The 18,588-nt window shown below is 39.6% G+C and overlaps 1 protein-coding gene across 11 annotated transcripts in view; it reads right to left on the bottom strand.

Annotated features, from left to right (window-relative positions):
- CLYBL (citramalyl-CoA lyase) overlaps positions 1 to 18,588 on the bottom strand; it is a 261,550-nt gene that overhangs the window by 107,700 nt on the left and 135,262 nt on the right. For all 11 annotated transcript variants that reach the window (XM_015075987.3, XM_053217506.1, XM_053217496.1 and 8 more), the window contains exon 2: positions 9,282 to 9,468. In XM_015075987.3, the coding sequence (XP_014931473.1) occupies positions 9,282 to 9,468 (187 nt within the window). The remainder of the gene's footprint in view (positions 1 to 9,281; positions 9,469 to 18,588) is intronic.

Raw genomic sequence — 18,588 nt, 5'->3', positions numbered from 1 at the left:
CATCACATCTAGAGCAAAAACCTACCTGGGACCTATATTACCCTACAAAAATCAAGAATCTAAGGTGTGAATCAATACCAGTGAAACTTGGCATTATAAGGAAACTTGAATTGATGCATCAGGCCCTTGGCCAGGAGTATAGTTAAGACAATTGCTCTTTAGATATTTACCAAACACTCATACAGTGCTTACAGAGGGAAAATTGAGGCACAGAGAAGTAGAGTAATTTGCTTAAGGTCACACTATTAGGACAAGATGTTACCAGAATCCAGATATAGGCAGTATGACTCTAATATCTGTGTTCATAACCGTCAAATTACATTCTTCTATGTGAAAAAGTCATCTTAAGGAATATGCTATCTATTCTAAATTTTCTAAATTTTATTCCTTTGAGAATGATACCACTACTTAAACAAATATTTATATAGCACTCAAGAGTTTACAAAGTGCTTTTCTATTTGAGCCTCACAGCTGGTCTTGTGGTATGTGGTGCAGGTTTCATTACCGCGTATCTCATGGGCCAGATAAGGACACAGAGGTTCTTGAAATTTGAGACTCGAGTTTCCTGGTCAGATAGTGTTAAAATTAGGACATTTCAATATGTTTTCTGGTGCCAAATCCCCTACCCTTTCCACTGAACTGGGCTGCTGGTATCAAATCAAGGCGCCCACAAGTGACATCCCAGATTTTATTACCTTAGGTTCCCACAGAAAGGCCTTCCTTAAATTACAATTCAGGCCTTCTTTGGCTTCTTAAAGGCTAAGTAAAGACCCCACATGACCATAAAATCCTAACACATCTCCACTACTTACAAATCAAATTAGAAAAACAAAATGATATTATGTTCATATAAGTTGCTTTTGTCCTTCAGAAGGGAACTTTCTCTCAGGAACAACTATAAGGGATCAGAAGACACAAGGAGACATTTCCCCAAAAAGATGAAACAAAATACTGAATGCTTCTGAACATATTTAGAAAAGATTTAGATAATTAGTGAAGAGGTGAGTTTTGAATTAGTGAGAACTGAATACAAAACGAAATCAGAGGAAAAAAAAATAATTACAAACTTCAGGGTAAACAACAGGTTGGCAGAGAAAAAAGGTAATCAGCTTACTGCTACATAAACTCCAAATAGTTTTTACACTAGATACTAATCTTATCAAAGTTATATATAATTTTATTAGATAATTGAGGGATGAGGCAATTCACATATAGTAGTAAGGGTGGTGGTGGTGCAGGTAAATCCTATAGCAAGGAGTCAATATCATGCCTGAAACTGAAAAAATAAGTCAAGCAGTGTATCACTTAGAGATAGGGAAATAAATGCCACAAGAATAAGCTAGAAGAGATAAAATGCACTGCCTCTGGAGAGGAGAAATGGAATGATGTTTAGGGGCTGCTTTATTTCAAAACTATTTGACTTTTTATGTGTAAAAATGAATTTTAGGCTTTTCAAGTTTATAATTTAAGTTTAATTAAGTTTAGACTTAGATTCTTTTCAAGTTTATAAACATTTTTTAAATTTTTAAAAATGTTTATTTAGTTTTGAGAGACAGCTAGAGCACAAGTGGAGGAGGGGGAGAGAGAGAAGGAGACACAGAATCCAGAGCAGGCTCCAGGCTCTGAGTGGTCAGCACAGAGCCTGATGTGGGGCTCAAACTCACAAACTGTGAGATCATAACCTGAGCCGAAGTTGGATGCGTAACCAACTGAGCCACCCAAGGGCCCCAATAAAATTTTTAAAGGATGGGTACTTTACTTTGGTAATATGGCAAACGTCATTCTCTAAAGAGCCATCCAACCATAAAATGGATACATTTCAATAAAAGTACTTTTTAATACATTGCTGGGCTCATAAGAACGTTAAGGGAATTTTCCAGAGGCCAATGTAAAACAACTACAACAACAAAACTGAGTTAACTTCTGATTTACGAAACGTCAGAAAAATAAGAAAGCTTGGAACTAAATACCTGTATCAGACCTAGTATCAGGATACTAAGTCTGAAATCACTGTAAAGTGGGGGAGAACAAATTGAGGCTTCAAATCAGTAATATCCCTGACTCCCAGCAAAAGTAAACACAAATTATCCCTGAAGGAAAACCTTCCCACTCTAGGCCGTTAGGATTCCCAAGAATAATTCCTATCAATATGGATGGGTTCATATCATGAGTATGAATCAGTGAACAACAAAACGTGATTTAAAGGCAAAATAATTGAAATAGTCAGATTCAGAATATACCAAGTAGGTATGAAAAAAAATCAAATAGAACTTCTAGATATGAAAAATATAACAATTAAAATTAAAAACTCAGAGGATACGTAAAATAGATAAAACACACTGAAGAGAATTAGTAGTGTTGGTAAGATATGAAGAACTAACCAGCAGTGTAGCATAGACAGATACAAAGACAGAAAATGTGAAAAGACACTAAGAAACGAGGAGGATAGAATGAAAAGCTCTTAAATAGGTCTACTTGGCATCTCTGAAGGAAAGAATAGAAAGACTGGACTAGAAGCACCATCTGAATTGTTAATGGTGGAAATTTTATAGAACTGATAAAAGACATGAATCCATAAACATAGGAAAAACAACTTATACTTAGTAAAGGAAGGAAAAGGAGAAAGAAGGGAAGGAGGAATAAGCCAACATCTCATCATTATTTTAGTAAACTTCAGTACACCAAAGACAAGAAGATCTTAAAAGCAGCCAAAGAAGGGGCACCTGGGTGACTCAGTCGGTTGAGTGTCCGACTTCAGCTCAGGTCATGATCTCACGGCTCGGGAGTTTGAGCCCCGCGTTGGGCTCTGTGCCAACAGCTCAGAGCCTGGAGCCTGCTTTGGATTCTGGGTCTCCCTCTCTCTCTGCCCCTTCCTGCTCGTGCTCTGTCTCCCTCTCAAAAATTAATAAACATTAAAAAAAAAAAAAGGCAGCCAAAGAAGAAGAGGCAAGTAACCTCGTTTTTAGACTGGCAGTGGCATTCCCAATAGCAACAAGAGAAATGAGAAGATAATGAAATAATATCTTCAAAGTTCTGAGAGAAAATAACTGTCAATCCAGATTTCTCTATTTAGCCAAACAGCAAAGACATTTTCAAATAAATAAAAACCGTGAGTTCACCATCAACAAACCTTTGCTATAGGGAAATTCTGAAGGGGGCACATCAGGAGAAAGAAAGATGACCTGGAAATAAGGTCTGAAATGTAAAAGAAGGAATAATGAGAGAGGTAAAGAAGTGATAATATATACACACAGGTTAATCTCAGGGTGCCTGGGTGGCTCAGTCGATTAAGCATCTGACTTCACTCAGGTCATGATTTCCTGGTTGGTGAGTTCAAGCCCCACATTGGACTCTCTGCTGTCGGTGCAGAGCTCACTTCAGATCCTCTGTCCCCCCCTCTCTGCCCCTCCCCTGCTCACGTGCACATGCGTATGCACACTCTCTCTCTCAAAAATGAATAAATATTAAAAAAATGCATATAGGTTAATTTAAATAAAAATTGTATATATAAAATGATAGTAATAATATGAAATTTGTGTGATTAAAAAGATATAATTGAAATACTAAGCAAAAATAGCATCGATTGTAAGGGAGATGACCGGGTTTAAAGTTTTCTAAAATTCTTGTGTTGTCCAGGAACAAGAATTAACAGGTAAATTTTAGGCTTCATTAAGTACCCTGGTAAAATTTCAAGAGTAACCAATAAAAGTTAGAAATACAGTCATAAGTTCAAAATGAAAAGAAGAACTTGGAGTAAGAAAACAAACCAAAAAAGTAAAATTATCTTTAAAAGGCAGAAAAGATGAGAAAATAAATGAGAAAAATAGGGCAAAAAGTAATGGTATATTTAAATCTAAATTTATTGGGGCACCTGGGTGGCTCAGTCGGTTGGGCGGCCGACTTTGGCTCAGGTCATGATCTCGTGGTCTGTGAGTTTGAGCCCCGCGTCGGGCTCTGTGGTGACAGCTCAGAGCCTGGAGCCTGTTTCAGATTCTGTGTCTCCCTCTCTCTGACCCTCCCCCATTCATGCTCTGCCTCTGCCTCAAAAATAAATAAACGTTAAAAAAATAAATAAATCTAAATTTATCAGTAACTACATTAAACATAAGTGAAGGGGTGCATGGCTGGCTCAGTTGGAAGAATATGTGACTCTTAATCTTGGGGTCATGAGACTTTGAGCCCTGTGTTGGGTGTAGTGATTACTTAAAAAAAAAAACCAAAATAAGTCGATTAATGTTCCAGTTAGAAGACACAGATTGTCCACATGGGTATAAAAATTTTAAAAACAATAGGAGACATATTTAAAACATAACGATATGGAAAGGTTGAAAGCAAAAGGCTAAAAACAATACACTGGGCAGATGCTAACCAAAAGAAACATGGTGTATTCATATCAGACCAAGAAACGTTATTTATTTTTAATGTTTATTTATTTATTTTGAAAGAAAGAGAGTGAGAGAGAGAATGTGCACACAAGCACGTGCAAGTGGGGGAGGGGCAGAGAGAAAGGGAGAGAGAGAATCCTGAGCAGTCTCCATACTCTCAGTGCAAAGTGGACCCAGGGCTCAATCTCACAACCATGAGCCATGACCTGGGCCAAAATCAAGAGTGGGTTGCTTAACTGGCTAGGTGCCCCAGACCACAGAAACTTTGAAGCAAAAGCATTTTAGAGGATAAAGAAGGTCAGTGCATAATTATAAATGATTCAATATAAAAGGAAGATATAATAATTCTTATTTTTATATACCCAATAACATAGGCTCAAACTACCAGCAGCAAAAATTGATAGAACTATAGGGGGAGACTGGTAAATTCTCTACTGGAGGCTAAATTTCAACTAGCTTCTCACTTATTGATATATCAAGCACATAAAAGTCAGTAAAGATTTGGACATTTGAACAACATAATTAACAAGTTCGGTCTAATGGAAAAATACATAGAACTCTAGTCTACTAAACAGAAACAACACATTTTTCTTAAGCACACATGGAACAGTTACAAAAATGGCTCATGTAAAGCAGAACTCAACAAATTTCTTCCTTCCTTCCTTCCTTCCTTCCTTCCTTCCTTCCTTCCTTCCTTCCTTCCTTCCTTTTTTAGAGAGACAGAGAGAGTGAGCAGGGGAGGGGCAGACAGAAAGAGGGAGAGAGAGAATTGCAAGTAGGCTCTGTGCTGTCAGCACAGAGCCTGACTCAGGGCTTGAAATCATGAATCATGAGATCACGACCTGAGCTAAACCCAAGAGTCAGACGCTTAACCAAGTGAACCACCCAGGCACCCCAGAACTCAACAAATTTTTAAAAATCAGCACCATTCAAATCACCTTCTCTATTCATCATGCAATAGAGGTAAGCAATAGAAGAATAAATAAGAAATCTCTCATATGCTTGAAAATTTAAAAATTCTTAGTCCCTGCTACTCAAACTGTGGTTTGCAGACCACTCTGGGTCCACAAACTCTGATCATGACCATGACACTAGGAGGTAAGTATGAAATGGGGGGGGGTAATAATTTAGAAACTTCCATAGTACTCGACAATGCTATGACATCCAAGCAACATTTAATTTTTCTAGAAATTCATTTTTTTTGTATTTTATAAAAGTACCCATCTGCAATAGATTACAAATGCTTAAAAATGAAATAAAGTAACAACAACAAATAAAAATAACCAAATTGGTTCTTCACCACAGGGAATTTAGGAAGCACTCTTTAGTATCTCCTGGCTCAAGCAAGAGATCAAAATGCAAATTAAAAAGTACTTAGAACCTGGGGCTCAGTCATTTAAGTGTCCAACTCTTGGTTTCGGCTCAAGTCATGATCCCAGCGTTCGTGGGATTGAGCCCCAAGTCGGCCTCTGTGCTAACAGCATGGACCCACTTAGGATTGTGCCTCCCTCTCGGCTCCTCCCTCCACTGCACATGTGTGTACTCTTTGTCTCTCTCTCTCAAAATAAATAAACATTAAAAAAAATACTTAGAACCAAATGGTAATAAAAAATATATGTTCTTATAGACCTATCTGGTTAGATTATAATTATTTACATTTTGCGTGTCTCACCACCAGTCTTTGAGTCCTCCATGTTGGGGATCATGCAATCGTCTTGGTTCCTCTCCTTGTCACAGTGCCTGAGTATTGAGTATCTAAATTTACATATTTAAACTTACATATTAAATATATTTAAATATTTCCTTAAATATTTACTCAACTAAAATAGCAGTCCTGGAATCCTGTCTCTCTTTATTCCACTCCTACTTTCTTGGTGTTGCCCAAGTGTCATGGAGATTCACCAGAAATTTGTGCCTTACTTGGCTTATTTTCACTGTGTCCCAGCAAGCAGTGGCTTATGCAGTCCTATATCTCCTCATGCATTTAACAATGAAAAGAAAAAGATAAGAGGGGTGTGGAGACAGTCTTTTCATCATCCATACTTGGGAAGGTGAGCTGGTAGTGCCATCCTTGACATGAAGGAGCTACTTAAACACAAATTGGATTAGCAGGACAGGATTAGAGCCTGCTGGAAGGTATTATACACTTATAAACTGCTCTGTAGAACTCTTATTGTTTTCATTACAAGCCCATACTCCACAGTGTCAATCAAATGAAATATTGAATTAGCCTATTAATAAAAAAGAAATAAATTGAGATATAAAATGAAGCAACTAAGTTCTAATACCGAAAAAATATTGATTAGACAGTAACAGTTGAGTTTAGCAAAACTATAATTAGAACAAAATAAAAAAAGAGTATCTGAAATGAATTTTTTTTTGAAAGAGAAAGAGAGTAAGGGAGGGTCAGAGGGAGAGGGATAGAGAGAATCTTAAGCAGGCTATTAACTACTTTTCTATCTCCAGCACTTCAAAAAGAAGATGGTAACAACTAGGTACTGATACAGGTTCTTCAAGATCAAGTCTCATCTACTTAACCTCATTTTTCTGGCAAGGTTCAGGGGGAGAAGGTATTTCTAGGCAGGTAAATTGGGATGGTATCTTCATTTTGAAACAGCATTAGATAAAAATCTCTCATAATATCCTCATGAAAAGATTGGATTTTAGGAAAGTTGGGTGATCGAATGACCATATTCACAGTATTGATCCATGAAACTGACCTCTCCATGCCTCAGTTTCCTTATCTGTAGAAGGAGTATAACAGTAGCACCTCACTGGGTTGTTTATGAAACTAAAGCCCTTAGAACAGTGCCTGGACGTCAGTCAGCACTATATAAATAAATAAAACATGATCAGAAGCTTCTAGTTGCATGCTTGTTCAACACTTGGCTCCAACCTCTTCAACATTTCCATCAGAAACTTGTTAAATGCCTGGCAAATTCTCAAATGCTATTAATGATGGATAATAAAATCAAAATCCAAAAAGACCTTGATAGGCAAGGGCTAGGAAATAACATATATGAGATAAAATTAAGTCCTGGATAGAGAGTTTAAGAAAACATTTTTTACAAGCACTAGCCTGGTTTGCCAGAACTTTCTGTGGTAAGAAAGGGAAATTCAACTGACTCCCAAGCTCAGCATGCATAAAACAGTAGCAATTAATGGAAAGTTTAACTGCATTAAGAGAACTGAAGCATCCTGATGAAGACACTGTCTGGATACAGACGCAAAGATGGCGGGCACGTCTCACCCATCATGAATTCTTCCCTCCCCTTCCCTTAGTTTCCTCCTAAGAAGTGGCTCTGGGTACAAGGATGAGCTTGAGAACACCAGTGAACAGTAAGAAAATGTGAGGCAATAATGGACCATATTTCAAACTTATCTGGGTGGAAGGAAACATCCTCTGGTGGATACGGGAAGATAGCCTCAAGATTTGTGAAGAACATAATTAGAAGTTTATCAGGGCACCTAATGGCTCACTGTGCTACATGCTAAAATAAATTCCCCTCTAATCATGATTACTACAGGATTTATCTAATCTATTTCCTATAGGAAATCAAGCTACTCCCAGGCATTTTATCAAACTTCTTCCTCATAATAATCCCTGTCCCTGACAAAAGAAGATTTTGTCATCCCACAGTATAGATAAGAAATGGAGGCAAAGAAGTAAAGTGAATTGCCCTGGGTCACACAGAACTGAAATTACAATTTAGTATCTAATCTTAGAGTGCACTACATGAGTTTTGGAAGGGAGCATACTGGAAGCACATTATATCCTTCAAGAAAAGGCCTATTTACCTTAATCTCTGGGAGAAAGAAGATTAATTGTATTTTCCTTGGGGCATGCCAAAGATGTTGAGGAGACGCTTTAGATTCCACACGCTCATTCTAATCCTTTTCCAAATACTTGGAAAGTCTTGCTTTGACCATTAACTTCTTTTTTTTTTTAATTAAGGCAAATATTTGCTAGAATCTCCAAGGAGAGCAATTAATCAAGAAAGTTGTACAGTACGGCCATGCTATTTCAGATCATTTAAGACAAGAAAGTATCCAGATAGGCATGAATCCAGATGGCCAACTCCCTCTGTTCCCGAGCCCCACAATCTATTCCCAGACAGCCTCACTGTCTAGGGACAGACAAAGGTCAAGTAAAAACATGTTTTTAACTTAAAAAGTTCCATGCAAACATAAATTATTGTTATAATGATTTACACCTAATTATTTCACCTAATTACTGAATAAATCCATGTTCATTATAAAAAGCTGGAAAATAAAGTTAAGTAAACCAAATGAAGCAAAAAGCACCCACTCTGCTACCACCCAGTAAGAACCTTTTGTACCTGTTTACAACTGGATATATTTTAAGGCTCAGTTCTGTGGTCAGGCCATGAGGAAATCAGCCCAAAGCTGCAACCCTAAGGTTCTGTGTGTAGCTTCCCTTAAATTAAGTAGGGAAAATGGTGACTTATTCATAGAAGACTATCTTTTATTTTCTTGGCACTTATCCCAGAAGCCATAAGGCCATTACTCAATATTAAAAAGACATGAATTCCACAGTGTGTCTTACTGCTCTAAAAATTTACAACACAAATTTCAGATTAAATAATTTACCCAAACTGGTAAATATCATAGCCACAATGGATTCAGTGTCTATCTCTTTATCAATATATACACGTAGTCACATATACTGAAGGTATACACTGGTTGGGTTCTTCCTTTGTCTTGGAGAAAAGAGACACATTCAAAACCTCTATGAGGGCTTGATCAAGAATATATTAGTAAATAGCAAAAGGTGAGTATGGTAGAATCTTTCCAACTAATGAGCAATGCTACCAAGACAGCACCAAATTGCAATCCATTACTTTTTCCCATCTTAAGGAAAAATCATGCTATTACCTTTTTGTTCATAGCAACACCATCCTCACAGTCGAGCACCGCACAATCTACATTCAAGGAGGGAATCTTCTTTATCTTCTTTTCATCATTTCCAGGTACATAGAGCACTGCTCTCCGGGGAATGTACTTGTGATTGGAGGAGGAACTGTATCCAACCCTGGGCACATCAGCTGCCAGAAGTGGTTTCCTGCAGGAGACATAATTGGTGTTAGTCTAAAATAGGATCTATTTACGAATTTTTGCAAAACCTTATTTTAATGCAAAATTAAAACCGAAAACATGATAAGCTAATTTCAGCAGATCACAATCACACAGCACAACTAGGAGAACAACAACAGAAATAACCAAGAAACAAAATGTCATTTTGGCTGAAGTTTAAAAAATATATAGCACTGTTTATTGAGACGATCTTCAGAGAAAACAAGTGTGTACCAATTTCATCTTGGAAAAACACTTCCAATACTAGTATATTATCTAGATAGTACCCATGGACAAAAAGAAAGGAAATTTATATCCAGAAGGTCCCAAATAACATTACTATCTCCAATTATATGAAACTAAAAACAGAAAATAAACAACCTATGTTAAGCATTAGTGTATGGCCCTCTCTCTGCCAGTGAGTCTAAAGTAGGCAAAGAAGTGAATCAAGTTCAATGTTAACAACAGACAAGGATGGCTGGCCACTTCTTAAGTGAGCAGAATGGATAACGAATGAGAAAAGATCATTACTAGCTCTGGAATGGTGGCCAACTTCATCACTGAAAACTTCAGGTGCTTCATCTATAAAAACGATACTAATTTTGCAGACTATTGAGAGGCTTCAGTGAAAGGAAATAAGGCACATGAAGTGCTTAGCGAGAGCCTGGCAGGTGTGGGTGGTGGGCATAGAGAATGCTGTTGTTCTTAATGAGAAAACTAGGTCTGGTTATCAGTAGCCCCTGCCTGCTTCTGACCTCTGCTCTCTCTCTCCTTCCATTCCCTACTGCATTCAGTTTAGCCTCCTGTGGAAATAAGAGTTGTTGGCCAGAAGCTTATTTGGCTCACTGCAGCCCTCGCGCCTAACCTGATCCATAATTAGGTGCTATGGTTTGGCCCATAATATGTGGTAAAGGAAGGTGAAATCAGTTTTCACATTCAGGACGAGCTACATAACTTGTTGGTCCCAGAGTAAAATGAAAATGTAGACCCTTGTTCAAAATTTATTAAGAATTTTAGGTGGTGACAGAAAAACATCAAACCAAGCACCAGACCCTTCTAAGCACAGAGCCATGTGTGATGGTGCAGGTCATACATTCATGAAGTCAGTCCTCCCCATAATAGACAAGCTATATGTCATGAAGCACCCAGTTAAGGTTAAAGCCACAGCAAGTCAGAAATGCCCTATGTTTTACTCTGCCCTGAGTAAACTGCATCATCCTTTCCAAAAACGTGTCAGCTGTACTTATCCTAAGTTAATGCCATCTGTATTTTACAAAGCTGTAATATTCTGTCATGATTACTGTGCCTTGTGACAATGAATCTCAAGAAAAATCATTCACTCTTTGCCCAACCGATTCTATGTGTGACCCCCCCATTCCTTCTTGTGGCCAATTTTAATACACTAGAAAGCTTGAGTCTTAGTCTTATTTTTCCATAGCAAAAGCACTGTATTACGTGAGGTATGGTGAGATACAGATGGGTTTTAAAAGTGTACATGTCTTACAAGACACTTTATTTAATATAAAACATACAATGAACAAAAATATATTATGGCCAGTTAACTGAAGAACAACTGAACTGTCATCATTTTGCATTGACTGAAAATATCTAGCTTCTTTTTTTTTTTTTTTGAGAGAGAGAGCGAGCAAGTTGGGGAAAGGGGCAGAGGTAGAGAGGGAGAATCTCAAGCAAGCTTCAGGCTCAGTGAAGAGCCTGGCATGGGGCTTAATTTCATGACCCTGGAATCATGATCTGAGTGGAAATCAAGAGTCAGATGCTCAACTGACTGAGCCATCCAAGGGCCCCTGGTTTATCTTTTAAAAAGGGAGAAAATATAACTATGTAACAGTAACAATCACATTTTACTTATTCACACTGGAAACCAAAAGTTGCAACATATTCATTTCCTTAAAATTTGTAAAAACACAATTAAAGGAGATGAAATTTTATTTACCAGGAAATGCTTGGGGGGGGGGGGAGTCAAAATTACTTTTCACCATAATTTGTTGTAACCACGGACGTGTAAAACCCAAAAAGAGGATGAGAATGGCTCTAGTGGAAAGAGCTTCATGGGTCCTTCCTATACCTCTCACTTCACCTGACAGAGTAAATATCTGGACTTCTCTGTCCCATTGGCAATTGACTTTCATTTCATGAAAACTGAGATTTCCTTCATAGGAAATAGCTTCTGGCTGCCATTTTGGATTCAGCCACTGTGGTCTCCAAGCTACACTATTTGAATTTTTTTTTTTAACATTTTCTCATTCTTGTGAGACAGAGAGACAGAGCATGAGTAGGGGAAAGGCAGAGAGAGAGGGAGACACAGAATCTGAGGCAGGCTCCAGGCTCCAAGCTGTCAGCACAGAGCCTGATGTGGGGCTGGAACCAAGAACCGTGAGATCATGACCTGAGCTGAAGTCGGATGCTTAACCAACTGAGCCACCCAGGTGCCCCCAAGCTACACTATTTGAATCTTAAGACTGAGCTCCCAGACATAGCTCATGCTGTAAATCATACCACCATCATATGCTAAGCTCCAGAGCAAATCATTCCTAACATGTTTATATGAAGTCTGATTTTATTTATTTAAAAAAATTATTTATATTTTAGTTAATGGTGCAATATTGGTTTTTCAGGAGAATTCATTGAATCATCACTTACATACAACACCCGGTGCTCCTCACAAGTGCCCTCCTTAGTACCCATCTCCCACCCACCTCCCTCCATCAACCCTGTTTTTTTCTCTATCATTAAGAGTCTCTTATGGTTTGTTTCCCTCTCCCCTCCTTCTTCCCCCCATCTTCCCATATGTTCTCGTTTTGTTTCTTAAATTCCACATATGAGTGAAATCATACGGTATTTATCTCTCTCTGATTTCATTTAGCATAACACACTCTAGCTCCACCCACATCATTGCAAATGGCAAGATTTTATTCTCTTTGATGGCTAACATTCCATTGTATATCACATTGAAGTGTAATTTAAAACAGATGATCACTTAAGAAATCTCCTGCCAGGGCACCTGGGTGGCTCAGTCGGTTAAGTGAGACTTTGGCTCAGGTTATGATCTCATACTTTGTCGGTTCGAGCCCCTCATCAGGCTCTGTGCTGACAGTGTGGAGCCTGCTTTGGATTCTCTCTCTCCCTCTCTCTCTGTCCTTCCCCTGCTTGTACTCTCTCTCTCTCTCTCAAAAATAAATAAACTTAAAAAAAAGTCTCCTGTCACTGTTAATGATGTTTTTGGTTTCTTGGATAGTATTTACAATCATTAAAACGGTGTTTTGCTCATATCTTCCCCTGCTCAAAAACTGTCAACAGCTCCTCACTACCTGTACGATTAAGTTCACTCTCAGCTGATATTCCTTTCCTCAATTTACAGCTCATTATTCCTACTCAGTAAGTATCTACCCTAGGAAACTTAGATTATGACTGACTGTACAACATGCTGCAATCATTGTTTCCAGAATACCTTTGCTTCTGCTGTGCTTCTGATGGAAAAATCTTCCTTCTCAGTTTATTTGAACATTAAGGATCCTTCACGTTCAGTTCAAGGTCCCCTCCAACCTTGAGCCTTTCTTAACTATTCTTTAAACTCTCTCTTCTTTAAGGGACACCTGAGTGGCTCAGTCAGTTAAGCGTCCAACTCTTGGTTTCGGCTCAGGTCATGATCTCACAGTTCGTGAATTCAAGCTCTGCACTGGGCTCGATGCTGACAGTGTGGAGCCTGCTGGGATTTTCTCTCTCCCTCTCTCTCTGCCCCTCCCCTGCTCACTCTGTCTCTCTCTCTCAAAAATAAATAAATAAACATAAACTCTCTCTTCTTTAAACTCTTATAGGATTTATCACTCATAACCAAACCAGAACCAGCAAAGGACTGGTTCTGCTATCAAGGCAAAGTTAATCAAAGCGGCACAAAGCTTTCTGGAAAGGCAACTGATGATACAAATCAAAAAACTTTAAAAGTTTCCTACCTTTTGAGCCAGTAACTTCAAGTTATTTGACAAATTCCTTTTGGGAACTGTTATAGATTGAATGTGTCTCCCCCAAATTCGTATGCTGAAATCTAATCCCCAGTGTATTTGGAGGTGGGGCCTTTGGGAGGTGATTAAGTCTTAAGGGTTCTGCCCTTAGAAAAGAGGCCCCAGAGAGTTCCCTTCCCCGATGCCACATGAGGACACGGCGAAAAGACTGACATCTACAACCAACAACAAGGAAGCGAGTCCTCATCAGACACCAAATCTATCAGAGCTTTGATCTTGGACTTCTTAGCCTCCAGAACTGTGAGAAATAAAGTCCTGTTTTTTATGTCATCCAGTCTATGATATCCTGCTGTAGCTGCTCGACCGAACTAATAGACAGGAATCTATCTTAAGAAAGTAACTAGAAATAAGACTAGATATGTACAATATTAAGAATCTGAAAACCTTCAGGCCCAAAAGTTGGATGAATTATAGTATGTATATTCAATGGAATATGCTGCTATTGTTAAGAATTATGTTTATAAAAATATTTAATGTTACAATAACTATTGGTTTGTTTAATGTTTGTTTATTTTTGAGAAAGAGCATGAACAGGGGAGGGGCAGAGAGAAAGGGTGACAGAGGACCCAAAGTGGGCTCCACACTGACAGCAGGGGACCCAAAGCGGGGCTCCAACCCAGGAACTGTGAGATCACGACCTGAGCTAAAGCTGGATGCTCAATTGGCTGAGCCACCCAGGTGCCCCAATTATTGTATTTTTAAACAGAAGATGTAACATTATATATGCAATAACATCTCAACTTTGTAAAAAATGCAAAGAAAAATATCTGAAAGGAAATACATTAAAATGTTATTAGGGATGCCTCTGAACTATAGAATTGGGGATTAAGATTTTTCTGCTTCTGCACACTTTTTTCCTATGTTGCATATTTACTAGAAAGAGCATCACTCCTTTTAAAAAAATTCCTTTTATAACTGGCTTAAAAAAATCAATAAAACCGTTCGAAAAGTCTCAAAAAAGTGTTAAGATGGACCAAATGCAACTTGGGGACTAAATGCCATTTTTGACCTACAAAAATGGTAATTTTATATGGTTCAACCCAATGCTGTGATCGGCATTCAGAAGATGGGATGAGAAGCAAGCTGCCATGTCACTCCGAGTGTTAATTTCCTCATCAGCAAGAAGCAATATACAAGCTACCTTGTACAGGGGAGAACTCACCACAAGCAGTAAAGCATCATGCACTTACAGCTACTATGAGTATCTGAAGCTTGTCACCCATATGTGATGCTGGTCGGCACAGCCCTGCACCAGGAGAGTCTTGTCTCCAGCACCCTCAACTAGACCTTGAGCTGAGGGAAGGGCAGGATGAAGTCTCCTCCACCCCGCTCAGCAAGGGCCTCACACATTACCTTACCATCTAAAATAGTTGGCAATCTAGAGGTGGGGATGTAGGGCTGATTTGCAAACACACTGTCCTTATTCTTCTTGTGGAAGAGTCACGTTTTAGTGGTCATTACAGGTAGGAGGTCATTTTTATTCCTTCTCTCCTTTGCCATCCTGGAAACTTGAATCCAACCCACTGCCTGCTGCTGCTTTCTGTGTTTATTCCATCCTTTCCACAAACACAGTTTTTACATCTGAGTTTAGGGCCTCATAAACCTAGACCTAGATGGCTCTTATCGATCCTGCCTTCCACTGAGCTCCTTCATTTGTTCGTTTGTTCATTCACTCACTCCTTCAGTAAGCACTTCGTAAGCACCCATTGAGGGACCTGCACTGGGCCTCCACCAGCACACGTCAGGTTCCTTTGTGCGAATATGAAAAAAGTGCCTCCTCACACTTTCCAGCAGGTGGAAGGGTAAAAAGATGCCTTCTGCTCCCGAGGCAGCATGCTTCGGTGCATGGAGACAGGTCGAAGCTCAGCCCCAATGCGTGCCTCCCTGTAAGTGCCCCTGATCAGGGCATACCCCACACAACTGTACACAGTGGCCTTGACTCACATTGTGCTGAGCACTGTGGGGAGGTGCCACAAAAGAAAAAGGACATGCCCGGAAGGTCCAGGGAAGAGCACCCACAGGATGGCCTGCAAGCAGCTCAGGAAGGCTAAAGGCTGTACATAATGAAGCTCAAGGGAAAAAGATCAAAGGCAGCAAAACTGTTTGGAATAATGAAAAGAATAAAGGTGTAGAGGGGGTCTGGGCTTCTGGCTCTATCATGGACTCTCAGATCCAGGAGGGGGCTGGCACTGGGAAGGTGGCCAAAGCCCATCTCGGCATCTGTCCCCAAGCCTCCTTCCTCCCCGTACTGCTGGTATGTCCTCTCCTTCCCCATCTCTGGCTGTTTCAAAATCTGTTCCCTACTTGAGTTGTGCTCAGCACTGACTACTGAGTATGAATATAATTGCAGTAGGTGACAAGAGCTAACTTCTTTTATTTTATCTTACATATTTGGAGTTAGGGCCTCTTGATAGTCAACATGTAAATGTATTCAAACAATATGCAAAATAGGGGCTTAAGATGAACTGAAAAAATCTGGTAGCCTTATGGTGAGTTCTCTCTACAGAAGGACCTTTTTTGGGGTAATATATCCTTCAGCAGGTCCAGGGGTTCTTCTGGCTGAAAGGGGGTCCTCCTGGCCTTGTTCTGGTTTTCCCCCTTTTCTCCTCCACCTGATACACTTTTATTAGCCACTAATATAACTAGAGGTATCCCTAATGCTACAGGGGTTTTCCACCTGGAATTCAATATAGCCATCACTCAGGGACCTTTTAAAAATGGTCAAGTTCTGGACCTCACCCAGTGTAATCAAATTCAATTCACTGGTAATATGGCCAGCGTCTCTCAAACACATATATTTGAGCTAAGTCCTTGCCACTTACATGAGTGTGACTGCAGACCAGCACTATTGGTCTCTTACCTGTCCTCATGTGAGAATTTCCTGTCCTTCATGGTAGTAACTACTTGAAATCATCTGGGGAACTTTCAAATATGCTGACATTAAAGCTCCAGCCACAGAAAATTTGGCATCATTGGTCTGAGATAAAGCCTGGCTCTTGGACTTCTAAAAGCTCCCTATGTGATTCTGATGTGCAGCTCAGTTGGAGGATGACTGTCGCCACATGATTCCAATGTGCAGTCACTGCCCTAATACAAAATTTTCTCTAAAACAAAAAATTTTTTTTTTTAGGAAAAAAAATTTTTTCCCTAAAACAAAAATTTCTCTTGAGTCATGTGCTACCATTATATACAAGCAGATGCTATGAAAATAAGATCATAACTGAAAATGCATCAAACCAGAAAAAAATCCACATTTAAAGAAAAATGTTTCTAAAAAGAAAATTAACAAACTGCTGACAATATTTGAAATAATGGTAATAATCAACTAAGCCAATGTCCACTTTAAGATGTGCAATTTGGTATGTTATTTCTGAACCCAACTTGGTGGTTTATGTAGCTAACGGCTAGTACAGAGGTCTCTACTGTGGCTGCACATTATGATCACCTGGGGAACTTAGAAAAATAAAAAAATCCCAGTCCACACACCCTAACCCAATTAAATCAGAGCCTCACAGTGAGTTTCAGGCATCAGTGTTTCTTGAAAGCTTCCAAGGAGAGTCCAAGTGCAGTCAAGAGAGGGAACCTCTGCAGCAGGGTTTGCAAGTACAACCAAAGTGTCTTACTGATCCTAGAAAGGACTGAAGGTTGTTGGACTTCAACAGTTGCCAGAATTGAATCCTACCATATTTAGGCCACGAGTTGAGTACCAACTGCGTGATTTCCCAAAACCCAAGTGACTGGGGAATGATACTGCTGAGAGGCATTGTGGTTTTCTTTGCTTGGAAACCATGATGTTCTACACCATCCCCCACCCACTAAATCAGTGGCCACCACCTGCAGGGGCTTGAAGGTGGTGGTGGTAAGTGAACAGCCATGAAGTCCCTGATCAACTTGGAGCTTCAAATTAGAGTCCAAGTGTGAAGTCCAAGTATGGACCAAGTCCGCAGTGAAATGATAAGCTTTCCTTTGTTAACAGAGAAGGAAGTTTTCTTATTTCCGATAGCTTGAGGGGCTGGATCTGGAGCTCCCAGGAAGTGGAGTGAGAGAGGACGGGGGTTTAAAGTAAACAAAATCTCCACCACCAATAGGACTCAAAGCTACTCTGGATGCTGAGCACAGTTTGCTGGCCGGGAGGTTGATGGGGGGAGTCCAAGTGATGAAACTGGGGGAAGATTCTGCCTGGCCTCCAACTCTTTAGGAACTTCTACTCGTCCTCAGTGCAATGCAGTGAGGAAGAGTACTCCAAGACGAGCGACACTGTACTCTTACTTAGTAGTTTCTCATGACCCATGACCCCTGAGGCAACCAAACGGTTGCATTAGTTGAGTTTTGCTACAGTGCCCCTGACTTGGACCCAGGTATCTTGCTGAATCTTTTTTTTTTTTTTAATGTTTATTTATTTTTGAGAGGGAGTGGGGAGGGCCAGAGAGAGAGGGAGACACAGAATCTGAGGCAGGCTCCAGGCTCTGAGCTGTCAGCACAGAGCCCGATACAGGGCTCGAACTCACAAACTGCAAGATCATGACCTGAGCCCAAGTCGGACACTTAACTGATTGAGCCACCCAGGCGCCCCAGGGATCCTGATGAATCTTACCCACTCTGTATTTTCCAAGGAGTCACATTTCCCCTTACTTGGAGTCAATTTAACTTGAATTTACAGTTTTCATAAAAATCACATGATCATCTCAACAGATGCAGAAAAAAGCAATTGACAATTTATGATAAAAACACTCAACAAACTAGATCTGAAGGGAAACTCCCAAATCTTGAAAAAGGACTAAATTGAACATAGTACAGACAGAATCCCAAGTTAACAAAAACCAGTCACCCAGCCTCTCGTTTCCTGAGAGCCCACCAGTGCTCTAACAAAGCGTCCAAACTCATGCTGTTTTGCTTCTGAAGTTATAATGAACTCATATTCCAGGAAGAGCCCTGTAGATCAGACAGTTTTACAAACGCTGGGCCAACTCACTGTTGGCCTATTTAACAAATGTATTTTTATTCACGTGAAATGTGTTTATACAGCAACTGGAGTTTTTTAAATAGCAATTAGATTTTATTATATCATA

The sequence above is a fragment of the Acinonyx jubatus genome, chromosome A1 (assembly GCF_027475565.1).
Source record: "Acinonyx jubatus isolate Ajub_Pintada_27869175 chromosome A1, VMU_Ajub_asm_v1.0, whole genome shotgun sequence".
NCBI classification, from domain to species: Eukaryota; Metazoa; Chordata; class Mammalia; order Carnivora; family Felidae; genus Acinonyx; species Acinonyx jubatus.
This window is presented reverse-complemented; position numbering and strand designations above follow the sequence as displayed.